Source organism: Sturnira hondurensis, unplaced genomic scaffold, assembly GCF_014824575.4.
Source record: "Sturnira hondurensis isolate 20B ecotype Veracruz unplaced genomic scaffold, ASM1482457v3 Scaffold0004322, whole genome shotgun sequence".
Taxonomy (NCBI): Eukaryota; Metazoa; Chordata; class Mammalia; order Chiroptera; family Phyllostomidae; genus Sturnira; species Sturnira hondurensis.
The window spans coordinates 3,113,317-3,126,425 of record NW_028076953.1 but is presented as its reverse complement, the minus strand read 5'-3'; the positions used below and the strand labels follow the sequence as shown (position 1 = coordinate 3,126,425).

The 13,109-nt window shown below is 37.5% G+C and overlaps 1 protein-coding gene across 10 annotated transcripts in view; it reads left to right on the top strand.

The window, feature by feature from the left end:
* The window catches only part of EVI5 (ecotropic viral integration site 5), a 251,238-nt gene that overhangs the window by 208,872 nt on the left and 29,257 nt on the right, over positions 1-13,109 (top strand). For all 10 annotated transcript variants that reach the window (XM_037045491.1, XM_037045497.1, XM_037045494.1 and 7 more), the window contains one exon: positions 4,721-4,816. In XM_037045491.1, the coding sequence (XP_036901386.1) occupies positions 4,721-4,816 (96 nt within the window). The remainder of the gene's footprint in view (positions 1-4,720; positions 4,817-13,109) is intronic.

Here is a 13,109-nt window from a genome sequence, read left to right as displayed (position 1 = left end):
AGATATTTAGCAGCACCCCTGGCCTCTGCCCACTAGAAGCCAATAGTGGGAAATAGCTGACACAATCAAAATATCTTAATAAAGTAATTGGTGAAAGTGAAAAATTGTCTTATTTTATGGAAAAATCTAAACAGACTTTTTGGCCAGGCCAGTATTTGTCCTGAAACTTTTACTGTATCCCACATGACACTCTTGCTGCGGGATGTCCAACATCCTTGGGAGCTTGGCCTTTACTGAGGAGGAGATGGAAATGTATCTTTCTCCAAGTCTGATTCCAGACCACAAGTATCTAGCCTTTCCATCTCAGCCTGAAGGATTTCTTCCTAGCAGTATACTGCACTTTCTATTTCATCAGCCATTTCAAGGGAATTAATATGATGTGATGCTGAAAGTGAAAGCCATCGTAAAGGACAGCTGAACACTTATATCCAAATGAGTAATTTTTATCACATCAGTCCCCTGTGGACGTATGTCTACTTACTCAGTTGCTGCCGCCATTTCTTGTGTTACATATGGTACTTGGAAAATGCATCCTATAAAAATAATGGCTTTGTTTATTTTACATCAATGAATAGTCTCCCTTCATCTATATTTTTTCTCTTTCCTAAATTCTTTCTTCTCACTTCACTCAGTCACTACTTACCCCCTTCTACTTGACATCACCCTTCCCCACTTTGGGATGTACAGGACTGCCTTGGGATGCCAAGGAAAATCTTAGGCTGAGATGGTCATGACCAGACTGAGTTTGGAAGGAGAGTTAAATCATTACATATATAATGATACTTTTAGGAGTTTGGATTTCACTCCTTTGGGGAAATCTCAGTGGAGGTCTGATAAGTGTTCAGAGTACTTAGGTTATTATGGTAACAAGAGGCAGAAACTCATGTGCAAACTGATTCATATAGTAAAGGGACTTTATCGGTTCATATAAATGAAAAAACAGGTAGGAAAGGCCTCAGAGATGATTTAATTAGTACTCTGACTTGGTTTCTGCTCTTAAGTTGGTTCTGCCCTTCCCTGGCCAAATAATATTTTAACTAAATTTTCCAAATATATATTTTTTCTTACATACAGGCTTCTGGCTAAAATTCTTAGGTATCTTTTGTATATATTTAAGAAGCATAGCATATTTGGAATGTAGTACTTGTTAAAACAGATCTTTGCTTAGGTGATTTATATGTGATATTCATGTGTTTAAATATATAAGAAAAGTTTTCGAGCCTGTAGAAATTATAGTTGTTCTTTTATAGCTATACAAATATTAGTTACATCAAACTGCTTCAGCAGACCATATTCCATAAAAGGTGTTTAAGGCATGTTGCCAAAAGAAAAAGAACAAAAAAGCAATAAGGGCAGGCAGGAGCTATAGCAGCAAATTTTCAGCCGGTGTACTGCAAGATTTTTTAAAACCGGACTTCAGCCAAGATGAAGGATAGGTGGAAACACTGTGCTTTCTCCCACAACCAAGTTTGAATACAACAAAGGTTTAGTAAACAAAGACACAGCCAAAGAACAGAAAATTGAACTATACGGAAGTTGGACAACAATGAACTGTTCAACCGGGATCGGTAAGAGGGGTGGAGCCAGCAGCGGAGTAGGGTCGGGCAGGAAAGATCCCCCGACCCAGGCACACAGGCAGCGTGGACCCATTCGGGGCGTGGGGCAGACTGACCGAGGTTGCACATTCGTGCACAGTGAGACGGACCATGCAGGCTCCAGAGGGCAAACCCAGTGGCGGAGGGCTGACTGTGGTCACACATTCGCAAGCAGTGGGATGGAATGCACGGGCCCTGGTGACAGTGGCAGCTGTGGTGGCAGCAGCGGGAGGCGGCAGACAAAACTGCCATTGCTCCTCTTTGACCCCGCCCCCACATACAGTGTCACAACCCAGCAACTGAGCTGCCCTGCTCTGGTGAACACCTAGGGCTCCGCTCCTGATACATAACAGGCATGAACAGTCCAAAAGATGGCTCATGAAGAACTCAAAGCCCCAGAGCCGATAACTAAGTGACCAAGAAATAGCCAGCCTCTTAGATGCACAGTTCAAAACACTGGTGATCAGGATGCTCACAGAACTGGTTGATTATAGTCACAAATTAGAGGAACATATGAAGGCTAAACTAATTGAAATGAAGAGAGATGTCCAGGAAACCAATAGCGATGGAAAGGAAACTGGGACTCAAATCAATGGAATGGACCAGAAGGAAGAATGAAACATCCAACCAGAAAAGAATGAAGAAATGAGAATTCAAAAAGTGAGGAGAGGCTTAGGAACCTCCAGGACATCTTTAAACATTCCAATATCCGAATTATAGGGGTGCCAGAAGGGGAAAAGAAACAGCCATGAGTAGAAAACTTATTTGAACAAATAATAAAGGAGAACTTCCCCAGTCTGGCAAAGGAAATAGACTTCCAGGAAATCCAGGAAGCTCAGAGAGTCCCAAAGAAGCTGGACCCAAGAAGGAACACACCAAGGCACATCATAATTACATTAGCCAAGATGAAAATGAAGGAGAGAATACTAGAAGCAGCAAGAGATAAGGGGACAGTCACCTACAAAGGAGTTCCCATCAGACTGTCAGCTGATTTCTCAAAAGAGACCTTCCAGGCAAGAAGGGGCTGGAAAGAAGTATTCCAAGTCATGAAATCCAAAGACCTACATCCAAGATTGCTCTATCCAGAAAAGCTTTCATTTAGAATGGAAGGGCAGATAAAGTGCTTCTCAGATAAGGTCAAGTTCAAGGAGTTCATCATCACCAAGCCCTTATTATATGAAATGCTAAAGGGACTTATATAAGAAAAAGAAGATGAAAAATATGAACAGTGAAAGGACAGCAAACTCACAGTTATTAACAACCACACCTAAAACCAAAGCAAACCAAGAGGACAGCTAGATCAGGAGTGGAACCATAGAAATGAAGAACACATGGAGGGTTAGCAACAGGGGAGTGGGAGGAGGAGAAGGTACAGAAAATAGCATAGACAGTAAGTAGAAAATAGATAAGGGGGAGGGCAAGAATAGTATGGGAAATATAGAATCTAAAGAACTTGAGACACGTGGTCATAAACTAAGGGGGGGAATGGTGGGGGAGGGGGTGTGCGGGTGGAGGGGAATGAAGGGGAATAGAACAACTGTAATGGTATAATCAATAAAATATGTATATTATAAAAAATAAAAATAAATTTTAAAAAAAGATTTTTTAAAACCTGTAATACCTACTATATAATCAGGGGCACTAACCTCTTTTCCCTTGGATTGTCAAATAAGAAAATCACAACAGCCAGCACAACAGTAGTAGTTTAGTGTGAATAAAGAAAAATTATACCTATTTTTTTCTCAGGCTGGCAAAAATATATATATTTTGGTGTGCTGCAGAATTTTAATAATTAGTTTATATGTGCCATGAGATGAAAAAGGTTGACAACTACTGGCTGAGAGCAATAACTTGATGAAAGGGTTTGAGAAACAGACAGGGTGTGGAAGAATTCAGTTGAGGTGTCAAGACCGATTGTGCAGAAGACCAGTTGTGTGGGGATGGTGCCCCGACTACAGAGGCCACTACCCATCCTTTTGCTGGAGTGGTTCCAGCTAGTTCCTCTTTCTGCCAAGGAGGTTAGGGGAAGGTGTGCAGAAGGAAAGTAGAGGGGAGACTTGTCTACAGGCAGAGGGACTAGACCAGGTCAATGGAAAGAAAGCAGTAGGTATCTCCACACTAGAAAATGCTCTTCGCTGCAACCTCTCACTCCCAAGGCAATTAAATAGGACCTAAGGCACATTTTAAAACCTACTTTGAAAAACAAACCTATAAATACTTAGATATCACTAAGATAACTTTTATAGGACTTTCAAAGCTCTCTCAAATCAAAATGTGTGTCTTTGTGCTCTACACAAACTGATATTTAATGATCTTCAAGTAACCCAGTGCGTTTCTCATTTCAGGAGTTACTCAGTAGTTTAAGTACATGTCTCTGGATCAGAGCTTCTTAACATTTTAAACATCACATGTGACTTCCTAATTACAGATAATCCAGAGATCCCAAACAATCCTGTTTTCACTCTCTAGTAAACCCTGTATCTTAAAAGTTCACATTTGTTTTCAGGTGTCATAAGAAAGAGGCATCCCCTCCTGTTCCCAACCTGTATCCCTGGAAAGTGGTCGCTAGGAAGGTCTGAAATGAGCTCTGAGGAGTGGGGCGTACTTAATCAGCCTGTGTAGGGCTCCAGCACACATTCCTGAGCTGATTGGAGAGAAGAGATTAAGAGCTGTCCTCCCCTTTTAAGAGTAGTTTGGAGAACTTTTTTTCCCCCTTCTCTGTTCCCCAATCAAAAGCAGATTGCCAGTGAAGCTGTAGGAGACTCACCATATTCTCAACTAAGCATTGAATCACTTACAAAGAGAACATCATTTGCCCTCAAAATAACTAAATAAACGGCTCTGAAATTCTAGGGTAACTTTTTCACTAGTGGATCCACTTAACTATTGATTTCTAAGAGTCTCTCAAAAGGTAAATTGTATTTATTGTAAACCAGTTCCATTAAGCATTATTTAGAAGTATGCAGTGTAGCTTACTATGAATCATTTTTTAAAAACAGTTTGACAATAGACTTGTTCAGAATTTAGCCAATTAAAGGATATGCCACTATGCTGTCCTATATTTTCAAATATTTGAGTACATGCTGTGAAAATTCTTTTGTTTGTGCTTTGTTGTCGCAAAACAGAAAGAAGAAGGAAAGCTTCAAGGACAGCTTAACAAGTCTGATTCTAACCAGTATATTAGGGAACTGAAAGATCAGATAGCAGAGCTGAATCATGAGGTAAGTGATACATTTTGATCTTCACATATTTCTTCCTTCCTTCCTCTGTATCTTAACAACACTTTGTTACTGGTTGTGACTGACTCTTTCCTGATAAATGTTTTCTGTAAATTCTCGATTATAATTCTATTTTAGATTGTCTTCTTTTTAACAAGATTTTTTTCTATTCCAATATTGAGGATTTATTTTCCTTAAACCTCTTCAATCATGACCTCAAATAGTCCATTGATATTTACATAAAACTATTTTATTTTATATTATAATCTAAGAACCCTTGATATTTTGTCCAAGAGTCAAAGTGACTTCAATTAAACTAATTTTTTATACCAATAGATTTGTGGTATTTACCATTGTGGAGAGAGGGAAGTCTTTTTACTCTTCTCTTCTTTTTGTCTCCATGGTGGTATTACTGAGATTGCAAAAAAGGATACTTGCCTAATATCAGTTAACAGATTTCTTAGTATCTGAACACGTTTAAACTGGCACCACCTTGAATCTGTAAGATTCGACTCATGAAATTCACATAGTTTTATTAGGGTACTATATTAAGTAATTTAAATTATTTAATCCAATGTATTGGGTTTTTTAAAGATTTTATTTATTTTTAGAGAGATGGGAATGGAGGGAGAGAGAGAGAAACATCAACGTGTGATTCCTCTCACATGGCCCCCACTGGGGAACCTGGCCCACATCCCAGGCATGTGCCCTGACTGGGAATCAAACCAGAGACACTTTGGTTCACAGGCCGGTGCTCAGTCCACTGAGCTATACCAGCCAGGGCTTAATCCAATGTGTTTTGATTAGAGAAATACTTTTTTGTTAATGTGGCTCTAGGTCAATTTCCTTGTCTTCTATTATTTTCTAATGATACATTTCTTTCTAAATATGAATGGAAAAGCACATTTCTCATCTTATCTTTTACAATAATGTTCATTCACAGTAATGAGATTTGAATGGGTAACATAAACCTCTTTGTTAAGAAAAACTCATCTTGGCCACTAAGTTAATTAAAACCTCAAAGGAAAAAGTTTGGGCATTGCCCTTCCCTGGTGTCACACTCTGCAGTTAAAGTCTGCGTGTTTTTGAGTGATGCCTCCTGGAGGTAGTCAGTCTAAGTAAATTCTGAATGAAGATACAAAACATTAACAAAAATGATAAATCTTAGATGTGGTTTAATTTAATTTGACATTGTTGGGGGTTATTCCTGTAAAGATTGATTTTCAGCCATGATTTGAGGGATTCAGGATTATGTGTAATTTTTACTTATTTATATGCATTTTTTATGATCTCTTCTGATCTAGTAGCCAAGTATGGAAAAAAAAAACAGTTACAAATAATCATGTTCTAGAAATCCTTATTCTTTTGGGAACCCAAGTATTATTCTTTGCATTCAGATGGTTTTCTCAAGTTAATTGTGACTAAAATAAAACACCTTTCCCTTCGTGATTGTGACTTCTAGTGATAAGGAGGCTTTAATGTTGGTGAATTAGGAAAATTGTGTGTAGATTGAGTTTATTTCTAACACTAGCCTAAAAATCAGGCAGCAAATATTAAGTTTGCCTTCCAGGTACCTTGACTAAAAATAGTGATATTCTCATCAGGACTGGCAGAAAATAGTTCAGAGGAGGTTTTATTTACTTTAACATGGGTTTTCCATGTGTGGCCTGTGAGAGCCATCTTTTATGTTATACAGACATGCAAAGAAAATTCATTAACAGGGTGAATTTTCTATTGTTAAAGAGCTGGATTGTGCAAATTAAAAACTCAAACAGTTAGTGACGAAGTGCTAATTGTGTGATTCAGAGTAGGCCAGGGTGCTGGGCTGGAGCAGACCCTCGTCAGAAAACACAGTCAGGAGGGAAGTGTGATGAGTATGGTGCAGCTGGGGACCACAGGAACTCAGAGGTGAGAGTGAGCTCAGAGCACAGAGGTTGGGAGTTCAGAGGAGGCCAGAATTGATTAAGAATTGATGTGACTAAGTTCTGGGAAATCCAGTTTATGGTGAATCTGCAAAGCTAGAAGAGATTAAATTTACTTAATGATATGAAATTGTTATAGGTCTTCAGTTAGAGATTGCTTTTTATTATGTTTTCTGAGCAGATTCTAATACATTTACCTGTTTCAAAGTTTTATAACTAAAGAAAGGATAAATGAAAACAAGTGCAAGATTAAACCAAGATACTGGTTGTAGTATGAAAATTACTATTGGTTAGACCAGCTTCTTAAGAGGGTTAATTAAATAAGGTCACTTTTTATTCTAGTGATTTTTCTTTTTTTTCCTTTTTTTTAAAGATTTTATTTATTTATCTTTAGAGGGGAAAGGAAGGAGAAAGGGAGAGAAACATCAATGTATGGTTGTCTCTCGTGGGTCCCCTGCTGGGAACTGGCCTGCAACCCAGGCATATGCCCTGACTGGGAATCGAACCGTGATTGTGTGGTTCGCAGGCCCACGCTCAATCCACTGAGCTACACCAGCCAGGGTGCTGATTTTTCATTTTATTCATTTATTTTTTCACAGTTGACATACAATATTATATTTTTAGGTGTATAATATACTGATAAGACATTTATATAACTTTCCAATCAACCCATTCTTGTAATATAGCACTTTACAATGAAAAAATATACATATAACCAAAATCAGTCTAAAATTCCCAATGCAACATTTGCCTATATGCTAGAATTTGCCAAAATCTTTGGCTTTCAACATAAAAATTAACTTTCAAGTATTAATGAAGTGAGCATGAGCTTGTTACTAGTCACTTTGTTGGCTGGTTTTTGTACTTCTCTAAGTGTTGGAGGAAAGGTTGAGACACATGTTGCAGGTATAGCAGTGTTGTGCGTGTTATAACAACTCTGACCACTTAGCATTGTCAGCTGTATAAAACAGTGAAGAGGATTAAACAGCTTGTTTTTTAGGAATGGTGACTTTATTGTTGATGTATAAAATAGCAGTATAGGCCAAGCACTGTGTCAGATCCTTCATGTTTATTATTACTACCCCTCCTTTACACTAATCCCAGTGGTGGTGGTGTCCTCAGTTTAATAGATGCAGAAACAAGCTCATGGTGGTTAAGTAACTGGCCCAGGTTCATAATTCACTTTGGCCTATTCTTTTCTGTGCTGCTTACAGAGACATTAGATTAGAAAACGTGTCCTCAATATTTCAAATTTGGCCCTGGCTGGTGTAGCTCAGTGGATTGAGCACGGGCCTGGGAACCAAACAACCATGGTTTGATTCCCAGTCAGGGCACATGCCTGGGTTGCAGGCCAGTTCCCAGCAGGGGACCCACGAGAGACAACCATACATTGATGTTTCTCTCCCTCTCTTCTTCCCTTCCCCTCTAAGGAAAAATAAATAAAATCTTTTAAAAAATATTTCAAATTTGAAGAATGGCAGTTAATGACAATATTTTAACTATTTTAACTGTTATTTTCCCGTGACACATGAATTTGCATACATCCACTAAGTGAATGCGCTGTTGACCTGGCCAGAAAAGCCTGTATCTCACTGTTAGCATTGCAAGTGGAGCTTTATCTTCACTTCTGCAGTTTACTGTGATCCATCTCAGTGCTTTCTTTGACTTCCAGCCCCTGCAGTTCCTACTCTCATCACCTAACTAATTTTGTTTCTAATTTACTTACTCTTCATAGAAATTTTTCAATTTGGAGCCTCTTATATCCTGCCAAGATCTTCACAGAAGCCACCATGAAAATCTTTGCTGTCCCAGACCTGGCAAAAGCTGTGGTCAAACCCTCCTCTCTCTAACATCCTGCCCTCACTGCATGCATAGAACAGTGCCTGGATCCCAATTCAGGTGCTTTCCTTATCCCACCTTCCACATCCTACCTTCCCACCTGTCTGTCATCGTAGCACCTACTACATACTAAGCACTGGGTTTTGAACTGAAGATTGAGAATGCTGAAACATAATCCATAGCCTCAAGGGGCTTACAGTCTATAATGAAAAGTATAGCATTATAGTAGCTACTATTCATTTAACTGTCATTCTCTGCTAGACACTGCTAAGAGTTACACTTCCATTATTTCTTTTAAGCTTCACAACAGTCCTATGAGTAGGTAACATCGTTATTATTCACGTTTTACATATAATGGAACTGAGGTTCTTGGGTGTTCAGTAACTCCTCACGGTCGTACACTAGACAGTGATAGCGGTAGCAGGCTGGTTCAGACTATATGACCCCGAGCCCATCCATTGCACTTAACTACCATATGCTGTATAGCCTCCTTTGAAACATACAGGGGTAAGAAAGCTGGTAACAGCATCTGGGCTGGGTTTGGAAACATGAAAAACATTTCAGGCAGATTGGACAGCAGGAGCATTTAAACAAACAAAATAGGTACCAGGAATACATAAACCATCTACTTTCACAGCATACGTCTGTCTTCTCAGGGCTGCTGACCACTAAAGACAAAGAATATTTTCTAAGTGCCAGGAAAGAAAGGCAGAAGGAGGTAGAAAGTTTTTCTCATTTATAAGCCAAAGGAAATGTATTCCAGAATCATACAGGTAGAGATATATTGAGAAATATAATCCTATAGTTCAGCCTAATCACCAGTTGACTAAGCTTCTCTGGATCTTTCCAAGACTTCCTACCATTTACAGTAGTGTTTCATGGGAAAATGCGTATTAAAGAACAGATTAAAAAATGTTTTGGAATACAGATTATATGTTTTCACTTGTTCTACGTGGTCATGTATTTTGATGGATGTTCAAGGAATAGGTAAATTTAGTCCATATTAAAGCTAGCTCACTCATACTAAAAAATAAATATTTTTCCATTAAACAGTTTTGATGAATTTTATGATAATAAAGTAGTTTTAAGGTGCTTATGTTCTTAAAAATATTAAAGTAATTCTAGTTCTGTTTGCTTAATAGCTTTTCTTTTTTTTCCTTGGTTGTAAGACTTCTCTTCAGCTAGTCTTCAGTCGGTTATTCAGGTTGGTTGTTCTATATTTCCAGTGTGGTGCTATGGGGAAGTTAGTATAACATCCACCTGGTCCGCTGCCATCTTGGCTGTCCCTAGCTTTTTTTTTTAAATAATTTTTTACTTTTCAATTATAGTTGACATATATTAGTTTCAGGTGCACAACATAGTGATTAGACATTTATATAATTTATGAAGTGATCACCCCAATAAGTCTAGTACCACCTGACACCATACAGAGTTATTACAATATTATTGACTATATTCCCTGTGTTGTACTTTATATCCCCATGATTGTTTTTATAAGTGGCAATTTGCAATTTGAAATAGTAATTTGTTCCCTATTTTTACCCACCCCTGACTTCCTGTCTGGCAACCATCATGACGTTCTCTGTATCTATAAGTTTGTTTCTGTTTTATTTGTTCATTTTTTTTTTAGATTCCACATATTAGTGAAATCATATTGTATTTGTCTTTCAATGGCTAATGTATTTAATTTAGCATAGTACCCTCTAGGTCTATTCATATTATTGCAAGTGGCAAGATTTCATGTTTTTTTAAATACAGCTGAGGAATATTCCATTGTATACATGTACTACATCTTTATCCATCTGTCTGCTGATGGACACTTAAGTTGCTTCCATATCCTAGCTATTGTAAATACTGCTGCATTAACATAGGGATGGAAATGTCTTTTTATTTTCTATTTACTCTTTATAGTATTTTTTCCATAACCATTTAATCTCCTATACCCCCCTCCACACAGCAATCGCCATACTACTGTACATGTCCATGAGTCCTTTTTCCTTTTCGCTTAATCCTTCCCCTCCAGCTGTCATCTATGAGTCTGTCCACACATCCCTTGTTAGTTCCATTTGTCCATTAGATTCCACATATGAGTGAAATCATATGATATTTGTCTTTCTCTGACTGGCTTATTTCACTTAGCATCATTTTTTGCAGGTCCACCCATATTGTGGCAAATGGTAAAACTTCCTTCTTTTTTTATAGCTGAGTAGTATTCCATTGTGTAAATGTCCCATAGTTGTTTTATCCACATCTACTAATGGACACTTGGGCTGCTTCCATATCTTGGCCATTGTAAATAACACTGCAGTGAACATAGGAATGCTTATGTTCTTTCATATTAGAATATTGGGTTCCATCGGATATATTCCCAAAAGTGGAATAACTAGGTTGAAACGCAGATCTATTTTAAATTTTTTGAGGTAGCTTCATACTGCTTTCCACAGTGGCTGCACCAGTCTGCATTTGTACCAACAGCTCAAAAGGATTCCCCTCTCTCCACATCCTCTCCAGTGCTTATTGTTTGTTGGTTTGTTGATGATGGCCATTCGATTGGTATGAGATGGTATCTCATTGTGGTTTTAATTTGCATTTTTCTGATGATTAGTGGCATTGAGTATCTTTTCATATGTCTGTTGGTCATCTGTATGTTCTCTTTGGAGAATTGTCTACTCAGGTCCTTTGCCCATTTTTTTAATTTGGTTGTTTACTTTTATGGTGTTGAGTTTTGTAAATTCTTTATAAATTTTGGATATTAACCCTTCATCAGATGTATCAGTGAGGATGTTCTCTCATTGTGTAGGTCATCTTTTTATTTTGTTGATGAGTTCCTGTGCTGCACAAAAACTTTTTTTTAATATAGTCCCATTTGTTTATTTTTTCTTTTGTTTCCCTTGCCTGAGGGAGATATATCGACTAAAGTACCGCTATGAATAATAGCTGAGATTTTGCTGCCTACATTTTCTTCTATGAATTTAGGTATATGGTTTCAGGTATAATGTTAAAGTCTTTGATCCATTTTCAGTTTAGTCTTGTGTGTGGTATAAGAAGGTGGTATAGTTTTATTTTTCTGCACATATCTGTCCAATTTTCCGAAAACCATATATCGAATAAACTATCTTTAGCCCACTGTATGTACTTGCTTCCTCTGTCAAATATTAATTGACTATAAAGGTGTGGGCTCTTATTTCTGGGCTCTCTATTTTGTTCTATTAATCTATGTATTTGTTTTTATGCCAGTACAATGCTGCTTTGATTACTAATGACCTTATAGTATTGTTTGATACATGGTGGTGTGATTCTTCCAACTTTGTTCTTTCCAGGATTGCTATTGCTATACAAGGGCTTTTTTGGTTCCATATAAATTTTTGAAATATTTGTTCTAGTTTTGGGAAATATGTCATTTGAATCTTGATAGACATTGCATTGAATCTTGAGATTGCTTTGGGTAGTATGGACATTTTAATTATGTTAATTCTTCCTATCCATGAACATGGTATGTGCTTCCACTTGTATCTTCAGTTTTTTTCTTAAGTGTCTTATAATTTTCCAAATACATCATTGGTTAGGTTTATTCGTAGGTATTTTATTCTTTTTGTAGCAATTGTGAATGGAATTGTTTTCTTAATTTCCCTTTCTGTTAGTTCATTTTGGCATATGAAAATGCAAGTGATTTCTTAATATTAATTTTGTACCCTGCTATTTTGCCAAATTTATTTATCAATTCTAGCAGTTTCTTGGTTGGAACCTTTGGGGTTCTCTATGTACAGTACCACATCATCTGAAAATAAAGACATTCTTACTTCTTCCTTTCCAATTTGGATGTCTTTTATTTCTTCTTGTCTGATTGTGTGGCTAAGACTTCCAGTACTATGTTGAATAGGAGAAGTGAAAGAGGACATCTCTGTCTTGTTCCGGATCTTAAGGGGAACACTTGTAGTTTTTGCCTATTGAGTATGACACTAGCAGTGAGTTTGTCATATACGGCCTTGATTATGATTCGGTATATTCCCTGTAATCCCACATTCCTGAGAGGTTGTTGTTGTTTTTTTTATCATAAATTGGTGTTGGATTTTATCAAATGCTTATTCTGCATCTATTCAAATGATCATGTGGTTTTTATCCTTCATTTTGAGTGTGTGGTCTGTCATATTGATTTGCAAATGTTGTACCAACCTTGAAATCCTGGAATAAATCCCATTTGCTCATGGTATGTGATCTTTTTGATGCATCACTGTATTCGGTTTGCTAATATATCATTGAGGATTTTAGCATCTATGTTCATCAGGAATATTGTCCTATAATTTTCTTTCTTTGTAATGTCTTTATCTGGTCTTGGAATTAAGATAATGCTAGCCTCGTAAAATGAGTTTGGGAGCCTTCCCTCCTATTGAATTTTATGGAATAATTTGAGAAGGAGAGGTGTTAGTTCTTCTCAGAATGTTTGGTAATGTTACCTGTGAAACCATCTGGTCCAGGGCTTTTGTTTGATGGGAGTTTTTTTATTACTACTTCAGTTTCAGTAGGTGTAATCTGCC